This window comes from Clarias gariepinus, chromosome 14, assembly GCF_024256425.1.
Source record: "Clarias gariepinus isolate MV-2021 ecotype Netherlands chromosome 14, CGAR_prim_01v2, whole genome shotgun sequence".
NCBI lineage: Eukaryota > Metazoa > Chordata > Actinopteri > Siluriformes > Clariidae > Clarias > Clarias gariepinus.
This window is the reverse complement of record NC_071113.1, coordinates 30,025,923-30,044,028: the sequence shown is the minus strand read 5'-3', so window position 1 is coordinate 30,044,028 and position 18,106 is coordinate 30,025,923. Positions and strand designations below refer to the sequence as shown.

The 18,106-nt window shown below is 42.7% G+C and overlaps 1 protein-coding gene across 5 annotated transcripts in view; it reads right to left on the bottom strand.

Moving 5' to 3' along the window:
- Window positions 1-916: 916 nt before the first annotated feature.
- ctbp2l (C-terminal binding protein 2, like) overlaps window positions 917-18,106 on the bottom strand; it is an 86,573-nt gene continuing 69,383 nt past the window's right edge. For 2 of the 5 annotated variants that reach the window (XM_053511528.1, XM_053511529.1), the window contains exons 3-10: window positions 13,533-13,687; window positions 8,966-9,110; window positions 8,177-8,383; window positions 7,231-7,445; window positions 6,822-6,952; window positions 6,127-6,254; window positions 5,825-5,951; window positions 924-3,667 (exon numbers count right to left, since the gene is read on the bottom strand). In XM_053511528.1, coding sequence (XP_053367503.1) covers window positions 3,487-3,667; window positions 5,825-5,951; window positions 6,127-6,254; window positions 6,822-6,952; window positions 7,231-7,445; window positions 8,177-8,383; window positions 8,966-9,110; window positions 13,533-13,687 — 1,289 coding nt within the window. In that variant the 3' untranslated portion in view covers window positions 924-3,486. Of the gene's footprint in view, window positions 3,668-5,824; window positions 5,952-6,126; window positions 6,255-6,821; window positions 6,953-7,230; window positions 7,446-8,176; window positions 8,384-8,965; window positions 9,111-13,532; window positions 13,688-15,729; window positions 16,001-18,106 lie in introns of those variants that run through there. The other 3 variants (XM_053511531.1, XM_053511527.1, XM_053511530.1) reach the window with 3 other exon arrangements.

Genomic DNA, 18,106 nt, shown 5'->3' with positions numbered 1-18,106 from the left:
AAGATAATGATGTTAGAAACGGCGGATTTGTTAGCACATGCGGATCCTTAAATGTCTTTCAGAGCTTCAAAAGCGAAGCGATCCTTATAGAGCCTCATGTTAAAATGTCCAACTTTTAACTGGGAAAAAAAACAAATTCCTGGTTTTGTTCTTCACAGCTGGATTTCCCATTTATGACGACTGTATGTTTGGTTGTTATTTAACGCATTAGTTCAAAATGATATTAGGCCATAAAAGTATTCAGAATTAGAGGCGTGGCCTTTGATACTCATTTGAATTTAAATGGGACAGCATGTAGGGGTAGCATGGATCAATCAAATGCAAAATATGCCAACGCATTCTAGCTATGGTATATGCTAAAGCTAAGCTAGCTAGCTTGTTTTTTCTGGGGTAAGTAGGTGTGTCCCAACCAACGGCCAGGCTCCGTTCTCTCCACCAATTTATGGTTTAATCGAGGTTGAAGTTACAGCGGAGCTTTAGAAAAGCTCTGTGTGACGTCACCGAGGGTTCGTCCAGCTCATTTGATACAGTCTGTGTTTAAACGTGATTAAGATTTGTATTTCACTTTTGCTCTTATGGTCACAGAAGACAGTCGCTGCCAGGTGAGATACAGACAGACCGAGAGCTGTGCTGCTAAGCTGAGTTAGCAAAACCCGTGCACTAGCGAGAGATGCACTGCACGCTAGCGCATCTAATTAACTTTTTATTTTTATTCTCAGAGGAGAGTAAACACACTGGTCTGATGGCTGGTCCTGCACTTTGTGAGGATCCATGGTGTTTTTGTTTTTTTTTCAACCTGAAAGGTAATTCCACTTCATCAATCCTGTCCTGAACGTTGCCGCATGCTTCGGTAAGTGAAGGACGAGGAGCTGCACGGAATCGGTGCAGAAGTATCGGAACGATTTCACGACTAGCGCAGCTTTGTGTTTAATACCCAAATGTGGTGTCGCATCGGTCCATCGCTAACAGGACAGGAGCATCAATACGCATCAACGTCTCGACATGAAGTGAAACACATATGACATCACAAAAGCACACGAGACGGATCTCAGAACTCGTTCTTTTTTTTTTTTTTATTGGAACTGCACCGACCGCTAAATGTTCACCTTGTACAAGAAACAAATACAAATACTCACGCTAGAAACAAACAAATTAAAAAGGAAATCAAACGATAGTGCTGGCTGAACGGTGTTTCTGCGAGTGTCGTTCTATTGCTGTGACTCCGAACGGGACGGCTTTCATCCGCGCAAAGAAAAAAAAAAACTGAACACAAAAAAATAAAAAGAGAGAGAGAGAGAACTGGGCAGATCACATCAGACTATGGTTATAGGAACACTGAACTAGTCAATACAAATCTATCAGGACTGCAAAACTTTTTTTTGTTTTTCTTTTTCGTATTCACATTATTATTTTAAACACAAAAAAAAGAAAAAGTGGGATGTCTGCTTTTATAAAAAATACCACGAAAAGAAAAGGAAATGAAGGAGAGGAGGAGATCAGACTACTGCAACTCATTCATGTGGAATCTCTTCAAATTGATTTTTTTACTATCTTTTCCTCACACACACACACACACACACACACACACAATAATAATAACACCAACAAAAATCAGCAAAAAAATGAGTGTGTCCTCGTTTTCCTGAGTCATTGTGGAACGAAGTTAATGCTTTAACCCTTTCCTGTTCGTTCTCCCGTCTGGTGAAAAAAAAAAACATCCATATGTCGTCCTACGAATTGAAAAAAAAGAAAGAAAGAAAGTCGTCCCCTAGAAGTGAGGGGTCCCCATGAAAACGTTCAGAGACGTCGTGTCTTTTTGCTGTCCTGGTATCGATGTGCTGAAAGTGTGGACAAGAAGCGCGAGGACTCGACTCGACACGAAGGAAAATCCCCCACGTCCTGAACGTCGTCCACAGGCGTGTGTTTCCTGTCCACATGGTTACGAGTCCAACGTTAAGAGTGATGTCTAGTTATTACTGAGGACACTTTGAGTTGTAAGAGAATGTCCGTTTCTTTTCGGAGAAGACGCCCGACTTTCTTCTGGAGCTTCCTTATTTTGGACAGATTTGAAAGAAATTGAATAAAATTTGGTCGTATTAATGTGACGAGAGAGAAAAAGAAGAAGCATGGTGATGGCGTGTCACTGGAAAGAGTGAGACGTGAGAGCCTGAGCTAACTAAACGTAAACAGGGATAAAAAGCACAACGTGTTGATCTTTAATTATGTAAAACGCTGATGTTTGGTGATTTGCCGTGGTATAAAGGGAATAAAGCACTTCAGGGTGTGCTGTTACAGAAATCGCATCAACTTCATGATACTGATGGTGCAGCAACTCCACTTCCGTTAACGCGTCCCTGATTATTTTCCCATAACAGCACAGCACTGAGTGTTTTCTTTAGCTACGCTTAACATCGGACGTTTTTCTCGACCTCGTTCACTTTTTTTAATCGTGTTTGTTCAGCGTTTCGTTATCAAGCTACATCGTCATAGATCCGTTAGCATGCTGCCCGCTTCCGCTAGTTTATCCTTTGACCTGAGGAAGGATCCCGGAGTTCTCCCAAAACACGCAGTGTATCTAGAAAGGCTTGCTTGACGCCTTAGCAGCTTGCGAAAAAACTAAAAGCATTTCCTGCATTTCAGTACGTGAACGCTAGCGAACCCGAACGACTCCTTCTTTAAAATGAGTTTATCCTACGATGTTCATCGATGAGATTTTTTTTTTTTACGAATTACGCGACGACCATAACAAATGCTCGTTTCAAATTTATCCAAAGTGAAGATTTCAGAAAGCAGCCGGCTTCCGAGTCAAAAAAAAACAAAACAAAACAAAAAGCTGATATAAAGATCATCCAGTAGACGTTTAGTTCTCAGAGACAGGAAAATGGGCGTGGTCAGGAAAGGGTTATCGTCGATCACCTGCTGGTGGGCAGGCGCTCATTTATTTTCATTATCTTCGTCTGATAAATATTTATATATACTGTATATAGAGCTATATTTTAGAACTAGTTTTTTTTTTTTTTTTAGTTGGATGATGAAAATGAAGCAACCAAAAAATACATCAATTATCAACTAAAGGAGGTGGGCGGGGCCAGTTGAGGGGTTGCGCCGTTGGTCCGGTAAGCACATCATGTCGAGCTTTCCCATTGGTGGAACAAAAAAATAAGCATCATCCAAAGAGAGGCGTAGTGGGAGGGGCTTCGTTGTTCGTTTTCCCAAAAAAAAGAAGAAAAAAAAAAAAGAAAAATGTAATGAAAACGAGTATAAAGTTATAATGTCCCAAGAGCTGCAACGATGTGTGTGTGTGTGTGTGTGTGTGTGTGTGTGTGCGAGTTGGTCCCAGATGGCGAGTGGTTTCATTGGAAAGATGTTCATACTGGCTGCCATGCAGAGTTATTGTGAGTGTGTGTGTGTGTTAGTGTATTAATGTATGTGTTTCCAAGAGCTTGTGCTACAAGTGTGTGTGTGTGTGTGTGTGTATGTGTGTTGCTATTGCTCAGTCAGATGTTCTCTGCTCTCTCCATGTTTGGACGGCTGGTTTGGAGACGGCGCCTGTGACGGGTGTGTGACCGATGGTAGTGAGTGTGTTACAGGCACTCCGCCCGGCACTATGCCCTCCATCGCCGCGGCGATGCTCCCTGGTGCCACACCAACGATGCCCGGCGGGAACCTAAACACAGAGAGGGTAAAGGTCAAGCTACAGCCAGTAGTATATGTTTATATCATCATCACTGGTGTCGTTATTATTCTCACGCTTTAGTATTACAGTAAAACATAAAAAAAAAAAAAAAAAACATTTTTAACCAATTTAATTAAAACAAAAAAAGAAATAGAACAAGGGTCATTTTTTTAATGAGAGCATGGGTGTGTAATATTATATTGCAGTAATTAATATATTAATTAAAATACATTAATACTGAGTCAATTTACAGACAAAAAATAGTTTTCTACACACACACACACACACACACACACACACAATGCTTGTAGGAGATGAACTGATGTATAAAATGCCAAAATGGCATGACGTGAGGAAGAAAGATGGAGAGAGAAATCATAAATAAAATAAAAACAACTGATTATGGAAGGAATAAAAGAAAAAAGGATAAACAACAGTGTTAATCAGCATTGAGATTAAAGCGAGAAACAAAGTGCATGAAAACCTGTTTAAGTGCTGAGCAGGTGAGTGGGCGGGCCTGAGAGCATGGATAGCAGCGGGCAGGGGGAATGGGCGTGGCTTGTGATATACTCTCTGGGTTATAACTCTATAAAGTGTGACTGTCTGGGTTATAACTCTATATAATATGACTGGCTGGGTTATAACTCTATAGAGTGTGATTGTCTGGGTAATAACTCTATAGGAAGTGACCGTCTGGGTTATAACTCTATAGTAAGTGACCGTCTGGGTTATAACTCTATAGGAAGTGACCGTCTGGGTTATAACTCTATAGGAAGTGACCGTCTGGGTTATAACTCTATAGGAAGGGCCCGTCTGGGTTATAACTCTATAGGAAGTGACCGTCTGGGTTATAACTCTATAGGAAGTGACCGTCTGGGTTATAACTCTATATAGTGTGACTGACTGTGTTATAACTCTATAGGAAGTGACCGTCTGGGTTATAACTCTATAGGAAGTGACCGTCTGGGTTATAACTCTATAGGAAGTGACCGTCTGGGTTATAACTCTATGGAGTATGAGTGGCTGGGTTATAACTCTATAGGAAGTGACTGACTGGGTTATAACTCTACAGAGTGTGACTGACTGGGTTATAACTCTACAGAGTGTGACTGTCTGGGTTATAACTCTACAGAGTGTGACTGTCTGGGTTATAACTCTATAGGAAGTGACCGTCTGGGTTATAACTCTATAGGAAGTGACCGTCTGGGTTATAACTCTATAGTAAGTGACCGTCCGGGTTATAACTCTATAGGAAGTGACCGTCCGGGTTATAACTCTATAGGAAGTGACCGTCTGGGTTATAACTCTATAGGAAGTGACCGTCTGGGTTATAACTCTATAGGAAGTGACCGTCTGGGTTATAACTCTATATAGTGTGACTGACTGTGTTATAACTCTATAGGAAGTGACCGTCTGGGTTATAACTCTATAGGAAGTGACCGTCTGGGTTATAACTCTATAGGAAGTGACCGTCTGGGTTATAACTCTATAGGAAGTGACCGTCTGGGTTATAACTCTATAGGAAGTGACCGTCTGGGTTATAACTCTATAGGAAGTGACCGTCTGGGTTATAACTCTACGGAGTAGGACTGGCTGGGTTATAACTCTACAGAGTGTGACCGTCTGGGTTATAGCTCTACAGAGTGTGATTGTCTGGGTTATAACTCTATAGACTGTGTTTATATGGATTATAATCTATGGATTATAACTAGACGGAGGAAGAGAACGTATCCAGAGGAAAGTAAAAGCAGGTTCTGGAGGGAGAGTTTCACGCTGGTGTCACACCGTGTTTACCTGCTGGTGTGTTAAGCATTGATTTTGTCTTGGGGCGCTCCAGCAGTGATGGCCTGAAGGCTCGGGGTCACTTGGCTGGGAGAGAGAATCAGAGCGCAGGGTGTGTGTTGGGCTTCACACTAACACACTTAACACACTTTGCTACACTCACAGGCTTTACTGTACAACATAACTATAACTGAATGTTGAGTTCACAAACAAATGAGATGTATTTGAGGTGATTAAAAAAAAAAAAATATTATCACAATTTGCACGATGCTTAAGCAAAGCATAAAGAATGAAGCGCTGCGGCGTGGGCCGGACATTCACACGGCGGTCAGTGTGTCTGCGTGTGTGTTTAGTGGACGTAATTACGTGTTTAACCTGTAGGCAGCGCCGTTGAGCTCGGGGTGTACAGCCTGCTGCTCTATCATCCCCCAGGCTGAAGTGGTTATGAAAAACTCCTTATTCACACAGTTTCTCAGACTGTCTGGGATCCGACCTGTCACACACACACACACACACACACACACACACACACACACACACACACACACAGAAAGGAACAGAGCTGTTGGTTAAATCGGGGAACAGATTAAGGAACCCAGGACTCACAGATTTATGACTCTGTGTGTGTGTGTGTATATGTGTGTGTATATGTGTGTGTGTGTGTGCACCGGTGATAGCTCGGCGGATCTCCGTAGCCGCTGCCTCCCTCATCTCCAGTGATGCCTGTTCACTGTACCACGCTGTGTGTGGAGTGCAGATCAGATTGGGGGCATCTTTCAGAGGTCCCTGCGCAAAACTACACACACACACACACACACACACACAATTGTTCATACATGTTCATACATAAGATGTTACAGAAATATTAGCAGTACACTCTTACAACCAGGGTTATTCAAAAGGTCTCTTGTGCAGATGAGAGTTCTTTATGGTTCGACTTGGTTCTGATAAGCTTCCGGACAGAACCTTAGAGAGTTCCCATACAAGGACTCCTGGAGTAGTCTTATAGTAGAATGTTACCGTTGTCATGGTAACAGCTCGCTCGCGGGGCAAATGAATGTTTTCTGTATGTCGCATTTAAGGAAGGAGTCTCCAGTGTCGGTGATTCGTAATGAGGTTAAAGAAGACCGTATGCATTGTTGCGGTTTCAAAGTAACTAAATGCGACTACAGTGTTGAATTAACTTACAGAGAGAGAGAGAGAGAGAGAGAGAGAGAGAGAGAGAGGCTGGTGAGGGAATGTCTGTTGTCTGTTTAAAGCTGCTATAATGTAAGTGAGAACAGGAAGTAACATATTTATTGGATGTTCCAGAATATATAAATATAAATTTAGCTCTAATTGAATAGAAACGTCGGGTACACACCTGAACGGTTCGTTCTCATGGACGTCGAGCGCCGCTCCTCGTATCCTTCCCTCCTTCAGCGCCTGAGCCAGAGCCTTCTCATCCACCAGCCCACCTCGAGCAGTGTTCACCAGGAACGCGCCCTGACGCATCTACACACACACACACACACACATGGAATGAAAGAAAAATTTAGGAAGAGAAACATGTCAAAAAGATACATAATAATATACAATGATCGTGTAAAGAAAGAAAGAAAAATGGATAAAGAAGTGAGAGTGAGGGAAAGTAACTGATAAAGAGCAATTCTGTCTGTGGCCTAAAGGGGGCAGTGCAGGCTAAAAATCCACACCAAAAAAATCACAGTCTCTGAAACATGATGATGGATTTGCTTTGTGTGTGTGTGTGTGTGTGTGTGTGTGTGTGAGACCTGTTTGATGGTGAAGTCGTTGATCAGATGATGGTTGTGTTCGTTCAGGTTGCAGTGCAGAGACACACAGTCGCTCTGGTACAGCAGGTCCTGCAGTGTGTACACTCTCTGTACGCCGAGCGCCCGCTCCAGACCGTCCTGCAGGTACGGGTCATAAAATATCACGCTGAAGCCAAATACCTTCGCCCGGACCGCTACCGCCTGCCCCGAGCGCCCTGCATGTACACACATACACACACATACACACACATGAAGCAAATCTATCATCATATTTATAAACACCGTAATATTGCAATAGAGTCCTCTAAGGAAGACGTGTGTGTGTGTGTCGCCGGTCTCCACTAAACGCTCTCCAAAGGTTCGGGGAAATTCTCATGCAAGATACTGATCCCTGCTGACAGATGGTGATCCCTACTGAACCAAACAGAACTGGACTTAAATCCTGAAACCTCTTCAAGTCCCAAATTCTACTGTAGAGTCAAGATTCAGATCTCCAATGGCTGCACTGCTGTTTTGTTTTTCTGATGGTTCCTGATTCTGTACGAATCACACTATAGGGTTTAATAGATCTTCTCCGCTCACTCTGTAAGGAGCGCTCACGCCGCACGTCTGAACAGAACCCCTGAACCGGGTTGTTTAAGCAGAATAACGCTTAGCGGTTTTACTGGACAGAAAGTAAAGAAGCAAAAAACAAAACGATGAGAATGGACACCAAAGTGGTTGAGAAGAAGATGAGTTCATTAAGAAATGTGGGAAATGAGAGCGCGAGTTTTGGATTGAAATTTGAGTCTGAGTCTTGAAATTTGGATTGAATTTAAATCGAGGCAAGTGATTCGGAGCCGAACCCGTAGAGCGCCGGTCCGCTCGGGCTAACGTAACTCGTACGACTGCAGCGTTACATGCTTCTGAATGTAAAGAGAAGTTTGCGAGCGAGCGAGGTCCTGACCGAAGCCGATGAGTCCGAGGGTCTCTCCGCGGATTCGCGCCGCTCCTGACGCCACCTCCCTGATCTGCTCCACGCTCTGGACCCGCGTGCCCTCACGGAGAGCCTGGTACAGCCACGTGTTTCTCCGGTACAAGTTCAAGATGTGGCACACGGTCGAGTCCGCCGTCTCCTCCACAGCCGCTGAGGGAATGTTACACACCGCGATGCCTGCAACACACAAACGCACACACACTTTGGTTTCAGGACGACAGGATGTGCATATTTCGTCTAACTGATGTTGGAAAAAGCTTTAAAACTATTTCATGCCTGGAAGTTTGGTTACTAAAAGCTCCACACTTCTGATGGACTCTCTGGAGCATTACAATGAAAACTTTGCAACATGTATCAGTAAATATTTTTAAATATATAATACTTTTATAGTAAGGGCTGCTTCCAGTTGTCGCTTACGGTATAGCAGCTACAAACACTCGCTCTTTTATCTCTCTCTCCTTATTCTCTCTTTTGAAGTTAATAAGAGGAAAAAATCTCGATGTGAATGAGTTTAAACTCCTCCGCCCTGAAGACGTCCAAAAACTTCAAGCTACAGCAGCTTTACCTCTGACTGGGACAAAGCAGTGACATTGGAGACTCCTTCCATAAACGTCACATGTGAAATGTTGCTGACAAAACGTTAATTGACACAAACTGTCACCTGATCATTAATGACGTTCCTCACGTTTACACCACAATATTTAAATGCTATGAAGCATTAGATTATTATTCCGTTTCATAGTAACTGTAAGTTCGTACCCAGCTCCCCCGCGGCTTTGATGTCGATGTTGTCGTATCCGCTGCCGATGCGGATGATGATGCGTAGAGCTTTAAACTTCTCCAGGTCCTCGCGGGTCAGCGTGATCGTGTGGTACATCATGGCGCCGACTGCCTCGTTTAGCACCTGTGAGGATCACAGAGAAAACAGCCGTTAGAGACAACGTGGCCGCCAGCGTGATATAAAAACCGCACCGCTGTTGAGACAACATGGCCGCCTTTCTGTTCAAGTGGAACGACCATAACCACAAGGTTCCTGAGTTTCCTTCAAATACTGACAGCTCATGAAACATAATCACTCACACTGTTATTGGACACGCTTCTTGCTCTGCAGGAACCATCTCAGGAACCACAAGTACGTGAAACCCACTTCTGAAACATGGGAACCCAAGAGAGAATCTGTTTACTAAAACTAAAACATTTTGAGAAGCCTTTAAAAATAATTCCTCTGGACACCAAGGACTTTTCAGGAACCTCGCAGCATTTTAGGATCACCAAAGGAAGCCAGTTTCGTTCCATAACCACAGAAACCTCTTTAGCAAAACCAGGAACTTCTACAAGAACTCAGTAAACCTTTTACAACCAAGAACTGACTTGAGGAATCTTTTTTGCAATATTTTGGTATCTCAGGACCACAAAAATTTTTCAATCATCAGGACCCAATCACCTTTTCATGAGACCAGGAACTTTTTCAGGAAACTAGAAACCTTTCTAAAAACAGGAACCATTAATGGACCAAAAACTAACTTTTTAATCCAGAAACCTTTTAAGGATCTCAGGAACCTTCATTAGGATACCAAGATATTCCTCTGAAACCTCTCCAAGATACCAGGAACTTTTTAGAGGGAATATTCCAGGGAATATTCCAAGGATAACCCCAGGAATCTTTTCTCAGGAACCCATAAACTACTCCGACAAAAAAAAAACACTTTACAAAAGTCCACAAAAAAAGGAAAACCTCTTGCACCTCAGCAACTTTCTCAGAAATCCACAGGCGATTTCACAAAACTGGAAACTCTTTCTTCTGGAACACAAGAACTATATATAGGAACCTTAATACCTTTTTTCCTTCTTTGAAACTTTTTCAGGGATTTTTTTTATAGGAAGCTTTTTAGTTCCTGCTCCAGAGGTGGTGACTTTCTGTGAAGAGAGAACCAGGGTGAAGAGTGCTGTACTGAAACTCACTGCTTACAAAGTGTACAGATCGACCGCTTTTAGCAAACAAGTGTGTAAACCATCAGAGGAACGTCTCCATGACGACTGCCGGGAGCTAAAAATGCAGTATTATTATGGGCTGTGAGAGAAATCATGGCACACAATGAAAAACACACACACACACACACACACACACACACACACACACACACACACACACACACATGTCTACACACTTTAACTGGAACCAGAGCATCTAGAACAAGTATATTTGGTGTGTGTGTGTGTGTGTGTGTGTGCGTTTGTACCCTATATATCTAAAGTAAGTGGTGAATTGGATGCCAAATTACACCACATGATGTGGTCTCTCTCTCTCTCTCTCTCGCTCTCACTCATACTCACAACACACACACACACACACACACACACACACACACAGACATTAAAAATAATTATAATTACTCTAATCCTCTTAACGCACATGAAACCTTGTAAATAGTCACGTGTGTGTGTGTGTGTGTGTTTAATGAGAAACGAGTGTTTACGACTTTAAAAGAGCCAGAGCAACAGGCGATGATTCATTTCCTGTACGCTATTCAGACTCCAGGGGTTTTGATACTTTATTTTTAAATCTCTAACCTTTATTTCCTCATTTTTAAAAAAGAAAAAAAAAAGCTTTATTTCAAAACAGACATCCCAGAATGCAGTGCAGCGACGATGACATCGGTATCAGCATCACCTCTACAGATTAGGAAGCTGATGTGGTTGAGTAGAGTTTACTCAGTGATGAGGAGGAGAGAGAGCTGGACAGAAGAATGGTGCATAAACAAGCTTCAGTTAGTCCAGAATGCAGCAGCGAGAGTCCTCACTAGAACCAGAAGATACGAGCGCATCACCCCTATCTTATCCACACTGCATTGGCTCCCTGTGAAGTTTCGCATTGAGTCTACCTGAACCTCCAGGAACGAACTGGACTCCATCTCCAGTTATACTGAACTTCCAGTCTCACACAGTATGAGTGCACATCAATCCCTGCTATCTGTTATCACCCAGATGAGGATGGGTTCCCTGTTGAGTCTGGTTCCTCTTAAGGTTTTTTCCCATTACCATCTCAAGGTTTTTTTCCTGCCACTGTCGCCGTCGTCCTCGGCTTGCTCATCAGGGACATACTAATCGTTTTGATTCATACACGTCCACATCTCATAAAAACTTATGATATGTTTAATAATTGTAATAATATGTAAATTGTAATATGTAAATTGTAACAATATGTAAATAATTCTTTTGATTGTGTAAAGCTGCTTTGCGACAATGTCAATTGTTAAAAGTGCTATACAAAAAAAAAAAAAAAAGAATTGAATTGTATTAAGCACTAAAGCACCGCCGCATCGCTCTCTTTGGATACAGATCAAGAGTCAAGCTCAGGTCGTAAAAAAATGAGCCATCCTCAAAAAGCTCCATGTTAATACAAATTTACAACAGAAATACATGTAGTCCCCGACTTATGAACGAGTTCCGTACTGGGAGCACGTTCGTAAGTCCGATTTGTTCTTAAGTCAGACAAAGTAAATCTAATACGCCTTTGACATGAATATACAATGTCATTTTCACCATCAGGACAGATTTACAGGACAGACATTATCTACAGTATTATCTGGCTCACGGACTGATTTACTGAAACCGTTGAGGCCGACTCATTTATCTCGCACCACCCTCTCGCCCCCCCTACACACACACACACACACACACACACACAATGGTGTATCGGGTGTACTAGTGGTCCGTTCATATCTGTGGAAATTCATAACTTGGATGTTCATAAGTCGGGGACGACCTGTAAACATGTTTACAGCCTGGTAAAGAAAACAGTATTGGTCTCCAAAGCTACATTTTACATTTATGACAACTGTAGGGGATACATTTTAACTTAATAACTTAAGCATAAATGCATAATCAGGAGTGTGGTGCATAACTTGAGTAACAGCTGCATTGAAATGTAATAAATGAAGGAGCTGACATGGAATGACATGTAGGGCATGATGAGTTTAAACAAAAGCAAATAAAAATGTAGCATATAAATGAAACGTAATTCAGCCATCTTAGCATTGCAGCTAAGCTAAAACTAAACTACGCCAGCTTGTGATAACTGAGGGTTAGTAGGCGTGTTTCAACCAACAGCTAGGCTCTGTTTGCTCCACCCATTTCCCCATTTATGGATTGACCAGGGTTTAGGTGGAGTCAGCTCCTGATGATCAGAGCTCCCACCGCAGAGCTTCAAAACCCTCGTCTCAGAATGTAAAACCCCAGTGTACCACTACTAGCACGGCATTGTGGGTAAGATAGGAAACTGTTAAGCAACGTGAAAAATTATGGCAAGTCCATGTCTCATCTTAAATCTAGGTGTTTCTTTAAAAATGTGTAATTTTCAAAATATATGTTAATATGTTACATTTTCCAGTCCAGCAGCATTTCTAATGATCACATCTTTTTGTAAAAACTGCAGACACTACGACCACAAGGTGAACATTAGCATCCTGCATATGTGATGTGCATATCTCTCTCTCTCTCTGTCTCTGTCTCTCTCTCTCTCTCGCTCTGCTCTAAGGTAAAGTGCCTCTTTTTTGCAGATGCTCTGTTATTACACCCCGTGGCGACCAGACGTTTTAATAACACACAACGAGCGGCCCAAACGGCAAGCAAGAGAGCGATAGCATCAGCTCACTTAGCGGTTAGCATCTTTACGACCCCGGTGTACTCTGTCTGACCCCGCTCTCTGTATAATGAGAGATAAAGCGGCATCATTGAAAGCCGTATGATAATTACGCTGAGGAGAGCCGAGCCGAGGCAAAGCGAGGCGAAGCGAGGCGGCCTCCATTAGAGACACGCTACAGGAACACACTCTTATTAAAATCATTTTAGGAGAATATTAAACAGAGGGGAAGAGTTTTTTTTTCCTCCTATAGGTCATTGCTGGTAATCAGTTACACCAGGAGTCAGGAACAGCCAGAGTTCGTCAAACCAAATGAAGTCTCTTAAGCAAAATAAACAGAAAAATGAGGAGGGTTTCATTTCTCCAAAGAAACAATTAACATTAAACATGCTAACAGAACAACTGCATGGATGTTCGGTCGTACACATGAAGCCATGTGAATAGGATGAACAAACTGTAGGTGAATTTTTTGGTCGTGAACTGATTTGTTCGTACTTAACATTCCGCTGTATTAAACAACAATGAACACTAGGTGGAATAGTCTCAGAGAAATCAAATGAACGCAGTTTACAATTTTTGAAAAAAGAAAAAAACTAGAAAGACAGAGCCAATCAACATGATAATGAAGTGTTTGCCGACGGACTCAGGGCTTTGAGCCATGATTTGAGCATTTGTTTTTCTTACCTTCTCGTGGATCTCCTGTGTGGACTGAGCATCGCAGAAGGCCACGGTTGCCAGGTCTTTGAGGATCGGCATCTCGACTGTGCAATCGCGTCCGTCCAACAGTGCCACCAACGGGCGGGGGTGCATGGGGCCGTTCATGATCTGAGGCCTGATACCTGCAGAGAGAGAGAGAGAGAGAGAGAGAGAGAGAGAGAATATTACTTGTATGTATTGTCAGTACTTAAACAATTTTACATTTGTGATCCTGCAATACGCGACAGCCAGGGCGTGGTCAAGCACCAACTGGGGAACGAGCTGGTAATCATTAACAAACAGGCAGTGGTTACACCAGTGTGTGCACTTAACGCCGCCTCCTGTTTGTAAATAGAAACGTCTTCTATACTTTTTCGTTTATACAGTTTGCTAAGTTCTCTTCACAGCCTGCATCCCTGAGACGTCGCCAAGTTCACCGTCGAGTCGTCCCTGACCTGTGCGTGACACCAGCATGTCCACGCTCTGCACCACACCCACACCAGGACAGAATAGTCCCCTTTGGCTGTGTGTATTCGTGTTCATTTAGCTCAGTCACTGATGCGGCTTCAGTTCCAGTTCATCCTAAAGGTGATGTAGTTCACTGGGGTTGAGCTCAATCATGGTGCTCTTCATGGAGCCGGCTTCGTGGATCTCACGGAATCTTCATCATGAAGGATGAGGGGTACAAAGACAAACAAAGTGCAGTAGCCGTATGAAGCAGAACCACATATGGGTGTGATGGACAGGGGTGCAAATATTTTAGTATTTTTAGATTAAGTATCACTCTATCATAATCTACTATTTAACGCCAGGGCATAATAGATTTTTTTTTTACCTTCAGAAGATCCTTTAATCTATCGTTCAAGGCTGAGAAGTGGGTTTCCCCGTCTCTCTCTCTCTCTCTCACACACACACACACACACACACTTCAATTTCAGCTGTCAGATTCTAACCAGTAAAAAATAACTCTTAAGGTTTTTTACTTTGAGCAAAGTAAGAGTTGATCATACCCATCTTCTGTAATCTCTCATCATTAGGAGGTGACGTCTCACTCGTCATAACAGTTTATCTTCGATATCAGTGTCATGTCACGACCACCCAAGTGTCCCAATTTACCCATCATTCCTAGAGTTAACAGTTAAGGATTTACGAGGCATTTTATCCTTAAGGCATCACTAGAAGATTTAATAAAGAGATTTCGACATGAGGTGATACGAATAAGGTGTTATAACAGAGATAACACATCGTAATGATGTCAGGTGGGGCTCAGTGGTTAAGGCATGGGACGACGGTTTTAAAGGTGCCAGGTTCGAATCCCACCACCACCAAGTTGCCACTGTTGGGCCCTCGAGCGAGGCCCTTAACCCTCAACTGCTCAGATGTAGAATGAGATAAAAATGGAACTCGCTCTGGATAAGAGCGTCTGCCAAACGCCTCAGTGTAATGAGGTATCAGGGGGAAAAAAAAGCATCAAACCGTATAAAGATAAGGTATTTTAATAGAATTTCAAAATAAGAATAAACACAAGGTGTCAGATTGAAACTGGAATCACAGGTAACAGAATGAGGCATCACTGTTAGGGATTGGATCGAGGTACCAGGATGAGGTGTAAATCAGTGTAAAGAATCCAAACTGGAAACACACTGTACCTCTTTCTCTTTTACTCAAGAAACTGACACACACACAAACATCAAATCACAACAGTTACAAACTTTTCCCCCGATGTCACCGTGATCACAACATTTCTCTCTCTTTTTTTTTCACAGCTGCGGTTGCCTGGTGACTTTCTCCATGACGAGGGCTGCAGTTGCCATGGCGACCATCAGTCACCACTTCAGTCATTCTCACAGGTGATTTTAAAACCACAAAGTGTGATGGCATCACACACCCTTACACACACACACACACACACACACACACACACACACACACACACATAGAGGAATAGACACCTGGAGCTTTTTTCAGGACAGAGGAGAGAGTTTAAATAGAGCGAAATAGAAAAGTTTATAGCAGTTACCATTTACTATACATTTATACAAAGTATGTTTCTTTGTTCTTCAATAAAAGTCGCACAGAGTAAATGATGAGTTTTGTTTGTTCTTTTCCTGAGAACTTTATACCCCAAAATAGAAAGAGAGAGAGAGAGAGAGAGAGAGAGAGAGATGAAGGTAGGGCTGCTTGCCTGGTAATCGTGGTCTCCACATTCTTCAAAAAAGAGGAAAAAAACAAACAAAATGTAAAGAAGGAAAACGTAAAAAGGTTGGCCTCTCTATTGATCTTCTCTTCACTCCTTCTCTTCTTTATTTCCCCTATCCATCGCCTCTCTCTCTTTCAGATAATGATCTCCTTCTCTTCACTCTCATCCTGAATTCCTCCACTGAGAACACGCACATGCAAAGAGGAAGAGAAGAAGAAGAGAGAGATGGAGAGGTGGTCAGTCCGCGAGGCTTCAGTCTGCAGTCTTTCTTTACTTTCTATTTTAATAAAATTCTGGCAAAACGAAACAGAAAGCTGGACTCAGACGTCGCAATCGCTTCGGGTGAGAGCGAGAGAGAGAGAGAGAGAGAGAGAGAGAGAGAGCTGAAGTTCAGTTCCTCTCCTCATACCTACATGATCTCTCATCCGTACAAAGACACAAAAATGATCTTCAAGTGTTCTCCATGTGGTTAAAGGTTCTACTCGGAGGTGTCTCAAATACAAAAATACTCTGAAAACTGAGTTCTCTCTCTCTCTCTCTCTCTCTCTTTTTCTCTCTCTATAATACAGTTTGTGGTTAACAGCGGTACATGAGATACTAATTGATGTGCCGTATTTAAGCCACACACCTTGCTAATTGCCAGCGTGATGCTAATCAGGAAAAATAATTAACACACTCAATTTAATTGCTTAAGTTTAAACTGACAATTATTAAGCTTTAAATAAACAATGTGTTGACGGGATAAACCACAGCAGGAGGAAAAGGAGGAGGATCAGGAGGAGGAGGAGATGGAGGAGGATCAGGAGGAGGAGGAGATGGAGGAGGATCAGGAGGAGGATCAGGAGGAGGAGGAGATGGAGGAGGATCAGGAGGAGGATCAGGAGGAGGAGGAGATGGAGGAGGATCAGGAGGAGGAGATGGAGGAGGATCAGGAGGATCAGGAGGAGGAGGAAATAGTGGAAGATCAGGAGGAGGAGGATCAGGAGGAGGTGGATCAGGAGGAGGATCAGGAGGAGGAGGATCAGGAGGAGGATCAGGAGGAGGAGGAGATGGAGGAGGATCAGGAGGAGGAGGAGATGGAGGAGGATCAGAAGGAGGAGGAGATAAAGGGGGAGATGGAGGTGAAGGTTTGGGAGGAGGTGGAAGATGAGGAAGAGGACGAGCTGGAGAAGGACTCAGTCAGTAGTAGATCTCAGGCTCCATTCATTTCTAAAGCTGTACTAAGCTCCGCCTCCTCTTTATTTTCATTGGTTGATGCTCGTAACCGATCACACCAAAATAAATGTGAAATCAGAAAACAAGAGACAAATAAAATAAACAAACTAAATCCTGAACTGAATCAAAATTAACTGAACCAAAATTGGATCAAAGGAACAAAATCCTAAACACAAACAAATTCAACTTCATCAAGTTAAATTAAACAATGAAATACAGAAATCACTGTTTAACTGAACTGAATTCAAAACCGAATCAAATAAAACTGAATCAAAATATGATTTTTATTAAACTACAGGAAGTGCTTATGTTAAACCAACAGAGTGTAACTAACGCTCTTACATAACACACACACACACACACACACACACACACACACCAGATTAAAGCTTCAGAGATACTGACGTCAGATCAGCAAATTGATCTCAGTATATAAACTGATTAGCCCCTCCCACTGATGCTCTCCCATAATTCCTTGCAAGCCCCTGCCCTCTTTTAACCTTTCAAAATCTTTAGATTATCCAGCAGCACCATATTTACACACCCACACACCCACACCCACACACACACACACACACACCACGCTCCACTGTATACAGACCCGTGCGGTTCTCCATCCGAGCGACTGTCAGTTCCATAGCTGGTTGTGTGTTACAGGTGTGTGAGTGTGTGTGTGTGAGTGTGTGTTTGTGTGTGTGTATAAGCCTGAGCTCTGACCAGTTTATTACTGCGCTTCTTATAGAATTAACCAATCAGAAGCTACTTCTAAAGACCCGCCCCTTCCCATGCGAACATCTAAACTTTGTTTATATCGATACCAGAGTGCAATTAACGCTTTTACATCACACACACACACACACACACACACACACACACACACACACACACACACACACACCACCATCCACTTATGCAAAATCGACCCTTCTGGATATTTTCCCTGAAAGCGAGTGTGTGTTGATGAACACGGCCGTGTGAGTGTGTGTGTGTGTGTGTTAGCTTCTTTAAATGCTTAGATTATCCCTGTGTGATTATTTAACCCCCCACACACACGCACACACACACACTCTGTCACCTAGCAACACACCTCTGACACACTCAGAGACGAGACGAGACGAGACGAGAGAGGCATTACGGGACGGAAATT